The sequence below is a fragment of the Trichechus manatus genome, unplaced genomic scaffold, assembly GCF_000243295.1.
Source record: "Trichechus manatus latirostris isolate Lorelei unplaced genomic scaffold, TriManLat1.0 scaffold00106, whole genome shotgun sequence".
NCBI lineage: Eukaryota > Metazoa > Chordata > Mammalia > Sirenia > Trichechidae > Trichechus > Trichechus manatus.
In genome coordinates, this window is record NW_004444042.1 from 8,809,672 (window position 1) to 8,815,671 (window position 6,000).

The window sequence follows — 6,000 nt, forward strand, 5'->3', positions numbered from 1 at the left end:
GACATCCAAGCTGAATTCAGTCTGCAGGAGGCCCCACCATCCTCCTGGGCCAGTGCTGGGCACCAGGTGTTCTCTTCCTGGAGGTTAGGAGTGTGGGGCAAAGGCTGCCCTGAGGTTTGAAGGAGAAGGAATAGGGATGCTTTCAAAGGTCTGGCCGCACACCCAGGTTGGGCAAGCCTACTGGTCCTGGGACACCTGCCAACGAGCCAGGGGAGGCAGGCACCAGGCCAGGGGAGAGGTGGGGTGCCACAGCTTTCAGCTGGGGGCTCTCTAAGCCCCCAGGAGAGTGTAGACACACCCAGCTGAGGCCCAGAGGGATGGAACCCTCCTCCTTTTCCTCCTTCCCCCTTCTCCTGGACACCAGCCACCGGACTCTTGCCAATCCCCTGACTTTCTGGGCTCTCCCCACTTCTGGGAATCATCACCCTGCTCCCAGCCCCTCTCCTGTCCCCCTTCCTTGGCCCCGCTGGGGACTGGTGGACACACTCCCAGCCTCCCATTCTTCTGCCCCTCCCAAGCCCGGAAGCCTGCCCCTGTGGACAGGCCCGGATTTGCTGTGCTTGGCCCAGCCTCCCAGTCGGAAACCACCCCAGCTGGGTGAACAGAGTCATTCATTCCCGGCCTCCTCCACACCCAGCAACAAGGCCTCCAGGGCCTGTGGGGGAGGGCAACCAGCGGGCCTCTGCTGCAGGTCCCTCCCTTCCTCCCCCTCTGAGCCTCATGGCTGTTGCTCTGCTCCCCAGGCAAAGGAGCCTTTCTTCTTGTGCCTGTTTATTTCCCAAGAGGGGAGCTCTGGCCAAGGGGCCCCATGAAAGCCGCTCTGTTCTGGCCTCGCTGGGCCCTGGCTCTCTCTCCTCAACTCCCTTCCGGGAAAATGTGACATTTCTGTCTCCACCCTGCTCTGAAGGCCCTTTTGGGGTGGGGTGGTGAGTGCGCAGAGGGAGGCTAAGGTACTTGCCTTCCTTCTGGTTTGGGGGAGTCAGGGTCGTCCTGTGCTCCACAACCTGGGGGCCCACTCCCCCTGGGAGGGAGGGGGCCTGGGTCCCCACTTCCTGCCGCACTGGCTACTCCTCCTTCTGTCCCTCCTGCAGCCCCAGGCCACCTGCCTGCACGATGCTGTGGCCCTCAGGGATGTCCTCGGGGACGCTGGCCTCGTAGCTGCTCTGCAGAAAGATGGGCCGGTTGTCATTCACATCAAGGACGGTGACGAACACAGTAGCCGTGCCTGTACGCCGCTTGCCGACCGGGCCGTTGTCTGTGGGAGGCGAAGGGAGACCGTGTTAACAGCTGCCTGAAGGACAAGCTTCCTGGGCTTTGCCCACTGTAGGGTTCCAGCCAGAGATGTTCCTCCCATCCCCCTTTCCTTTTTAGATTAAGAATGACAATAATAATACCTAATGCTTAGATAACACCACATGCCAGGCCCTATCCTAACTTATTCAGTCCTCGCAATGACCCTGAGATGCAGGTGCTATTATCAAACATCACAGAGGAGGAAATTGAGGCACTGTTGTGGGTTGAATGATGGCTCCCTAAAAGATACGTTCATGTCAAATCCCTGGAACCTGTGAATGTGACCTTGTTTGGAAAAAGGGTCTTTGCAGATGTGGTTGAGGTAATCATTTTGGGATGAGATCTTCCTGGATTATCCAGGTGGACCCTAAAGCCCATGACCAGTGTCCTTCTAAGAGAAAGGCAGAGGGAGACTGGAGACAGAGAGGAGAGGCCCTGTGAAGGCAGAGGCAGAGATGGAGTGATGCTGCCACAAGCCAGGGAACCCCTGGAGCCACCAGAACTACGAGCCAGTAACTGTTGCTCTGTTGTTTGAAGCCGCCCGCTTTGCAGTCATTTGTTACAGCAGTCCTAGGAAACCAACATGGTCACAAATCCAGCTGCTGTCAGGCCCAGCTGGGACACCTGGGGCTGCCCGGGTCAGGGGGCAGCTGGCCTCTGCTCCAGTCCGCGGCTGCCAGGCAGAATGTGGGACCAGGAACACCAGATCTCTGATTTCTCAGAAGAAACGGAATCTCCAGAGTTTTCAATGTTCTCAGCTAATTGGAATTACTTAAAAAGCAATGGGTGGGGCAAGCAGGCGTGTCTGCAGGGCAGATTTGGCTGCAGGACCCTGTATTCAGGTTCACCGGTCCTGCTTGATTTCCAAGCCTAATATCCAGGGATTCTGCCCCTCCAGTCCCCAGCAGGACCCTCCCAGGCTGGGGAGGTGGTAAAGATGGGAGCCTCAGCTCAGCCTCAGGGGAGCTTGTGCCCAGCCCTGCATCTTCCGGGAAGGGCAGCCCTGGAGGAGTATGGGCGGCTGGAGTTGGCTGGGGACCAGGGGTAACTCCGTCCTTCTTTCCCAGGCCAGCTGGCCACGTGCTGGGTGTGTTCGTGTACCCTGGGGTAGGTCCTCTCACCCTCCTAAGCTCCATCCCAGGACCACTTCCCATGGCCCAGAGGGTCCTGCTAGCCTGCCCCAGCTGGGGACAGTGTGAGCTGGGGGGCCGTACTGAAGGCTGAGACTTAGCCCTCTCTTCCTGCCAATTAAAGCCTGAAGCAAAGGCTGGACTCCAAGGAGAGGGGGGCAGGGGGAGTGATGGGTTGCCTGAGGGTGGTGGGTGGCCCCAGGATGAGGAGAGCAGGGCAGGGGACAGATGCCTTCAGAGCGTGGGCACGCTGGGAGGGATTGCTGGCAGGAAGACTGAGGCCAGCAGAAGCCTCTGCAGAGCTCATGCCAACACTGCAGTGGGTGTTCCTGGGGGACACTGGCCTCACTATACCCTTCTTCCCCTCCGGAGCTCTCCCGGCCTCCCCATGCCTGAGACCAAACACCAAACCCCCAGCCCAGCGTTCAGACATCCAGAGCTTGGCTCTACCTGATCACGACCTCCCATTCCCAATGCATGCCATACCATGGGCCAGCTGCTGCCCATGCACACGCTGCCCTCTCCACCTCCAGGCCCTTCTGTGGGCTGACTTCTGTGCCTTGTACACCCTCCCTCCCTGCTTCTGCATTTGCTGCAGCCTTACTTGGCCTTCCAGGCTGAGGTGAGCATCCATGTATCTGCTGATCAGCACCATCCTACTCGAAGAGACCTCTCTTCCTATCTCTCAGGCCTGGTCTTCCGGGTGGGGTGGTCTGACTGCCCCCATCTCCAGGGATGGTCAGGCGACTTAGGCCTAACTAACCAGCACATCTCACCCCCCACCCAGCTAGGGTGAGGGGTTCAGGGACGAGCACCAGTACACATTGGAACTAATGAAAGCTGTTCTGAGGGCTTTAGCTGTCTTCCCTGTTGTTGCACTTGAACCTGGAGGATGTAAGGCTGGGGCTGCAGCAGCGATTTTCCACCAGGTGAGACAGAGAATGAAGCCCACATACAGGAGGCAGAGCCGCCACAGGAGACTGGCATCACCTGAGCCCGGCATCTATCACACCTGATTTTGTCATACGGGGACAGGTTTTGTGAGCCAATACTGCTAAAGCCAGTTTACTTATTTTTTACTTGCAACCAAGAAAGTCTCAACTGATCCACAGGCACTCCCACATGCCACTTCCTCCAGGAAGCCTTTCTGGATGACCCCTCCTCCATGTTTCCACCACCCACCGTGCCTGCTACTCTGATATCCCTTGTCCCCTTCAGTTTCTTTTGCAGTGACTTGGCTACACGCTGGTCTCCCATTTGGCTGTGCAGAGCTCCTGCCTTACCATCTCAATGTCTCACATGCAGCATCTCACTGAGCATGGTACCCAACAAGTGCTCAGTAATGTCTGCTGAGCATCTGGTGGCCCTTTCCCACTGGTGTTAGGGTAGAGTTCAGCCTTTGGCTCAAGGTTTGGATCGTGGGCACCCGATGTGAACTCTGCCCCACACAGCCATGGTGGTGGGTGGGGTGGGCTGGTGCTTACCAATGGCCTCCAGGATGAGTGTGTACGCGGCTGTGGTCTCCCGGTCCAGGCTCACCACTGTTCTTATGACAGCATCACGGTAGCCGACACTGAACTTCCCATCCACGTTTCCACCTGCAGGCAAAGAGAATGACGTTTCCAGTCTGGAAACAGAGCTCCTGGCCAGGGAAAGGGAGGTGACATTCCAACTCTGCTCTGAAGCTGGACATTCCAGGGGTGGTCTAGGAGGGAAGGTCTGCATTGCCCACCCACCCTGCCCCTGAGCATAGTGTTCTGGAGGGAGCTCTGGTAAAGGTGCCAGCCCATGGGCTTTGAGGCCAGGTGCCGAAGGCCTGAAATAATAATGGCTCCATTATTATTACGTGCCTATTTGATCATGTAGACCATTCATTTAATCTCCACAACGATCTATGACGTTTGTAGTATTACCATCTCCACTTCACAGACTGGGAAAACAAGCCTTGGTGAGATTATGTGTATCGTCTGTGGTGGTTCAAATGATCACTGTGCTTGGCAGCTAACCAAGAGGTTGGAGATTTGAGTCCACTCAGAGGCACTTGGGAAGAAAGGCCTGGCGATCTACTTCTGAAAAATCAGCCACTGAAAACCCTGTCGAGCATAGTTTCACTCTGACACATGTGGGGTTACCATGAGTCACAGTCAACTCTATGGTGACTGGTAACAGGTAAAGTGGGGTGCAGGACTTCAATGCAGCAGTGAGTCCCAAGCCTCCGTTCACTCTGCTACCTTCCTGTCCCGTAGAAGTGTCTGAGCAGTTAGCCTGGGCTTTTACATATGGCTGAGGATTTTGGGGTCAGCTGGGCATTCTCAAGGCCGATCATATCTGGCACTGGGAATGGGGAGGGGCTGAGAAGCACAGTTCTCTGAGAGGGGACTGGTCAAGAGTAGGGACAGGTGGGAAGGAGACAGGTGTTACTGAATCTTCCTGAGTTGCAGGGCAGGTGAGAAGTGTGAGGGTCTCCTCCCCGGGGTGAATCGGAGCCAGGACAGGATTCAGAACAGTGTGGGAGACCTTTCCCGGCCAGTTGGCAGGCAGCATGTGGTATTCTGGGCAGCAGAGTGTGCCACTGAACTAGGTTTGGGGTGAGCTTGGCCCAGGGCTCCTTGCAGAGTGCACAAATATAAAACCTGGGAATCCTGGGGCGGGGAGGGCTCTTAGCAGGTCAGCAGGAACCCACCACTTTGGGGTGCTAGGAAGTCGTCCAGCCAGGACATTACATTGTCCTTAATTGGTTTGTCCCTGGGTAAAGCCTCCTGATCCCCAAACCCCCACTGTCTACTTCCCAGTGTCTGAAGCACTGCCTATAGGGGGCACAATCTGGTTCCAGTGGGGGGCAGAGGAGGAACCAAGATGCAGATAATGCTGGTGGCTGAACAGGGTGGCTCCTTGTCATGTGTGGGGTCTTTGATAACTGAGCCTTGAGGACTAGACAGACTGTGAGGAGATGGCCTGAGGGTGCTGGGCCCCTGGGGGAGGAAGGGGAAGGATCTGGAACGGAGAGGCTGAGGGCTAGGAGGTCACCTTGGCCACAGCAAGCTGTAGACAGGCTGTGACCCTGGGATTCCTTGCTCCCGGGGGAAAGGCGTCAGAGAGGTTGGTGTGTGCACTGCATGAGTGTACACACTGACATATACAGATGCAGCATGCGTGAAAGTGGCTATAGGCAGGTCATGGCCACAGAGAAGACAGAGTGGGTAAAATGACCAACCGAGGGCTTAGCAATTTGAAAGAAAAACCCTCCACCATGTGTCCAGCACCCCCCAGGTTTGACAGGGGCTGAAGAATACTGGGGAATTGTTCTAATCCAAGAATGGCACATGCACAGCATGTTTGTCACAACCTACCCATCTTCCAGTCATGGCAGACATCACTAATTGATCGTGGCTCACTTTCCCCTGTTCAGCCAGGACATAGCTTCATAATCTTTCTCCAAGTGGCAGCTGTCTAGCTGGTAGCTACTCAACATTTTTTAAGCTAAACAGTTTCTTTCTGGAACTGTTTAAGAGATCTAGACCATCTGCCTCTAAGCAGGTAAGAATCCTCCTCGAAGGGCTCTGGGGACCATGGTCTC

General features: G+C 56.1%; 1 protein-coding gene across 1 annotated transcript in view; it reads right to left on the reverse strand.

Moving 5' to 3' along the window:
* Positions 1-607: 607 nt before the first annotated feature.
* The window catches only part of LOC101341936 (cadherin-23-like), an 84,039-nt gene continuing 78,646 nt past the window's right edge, over positions 608-6,000 (reverse strand). Inside the window, 6 exon segments of the mRNA XM_012557500.1 lie at positions 608-655; positions 718-752; positions 755-851; positions 854-958; positions 1,107-1,255; positions 3,908-4,021. Of these exon segments, the coding sequence (XP_012412954.1) occupies positions 608-655; positions 718-752; positions 755-851; positions 854-958; positions 1,107-1,255; positions 3,908-4,021 (548 nt within the window).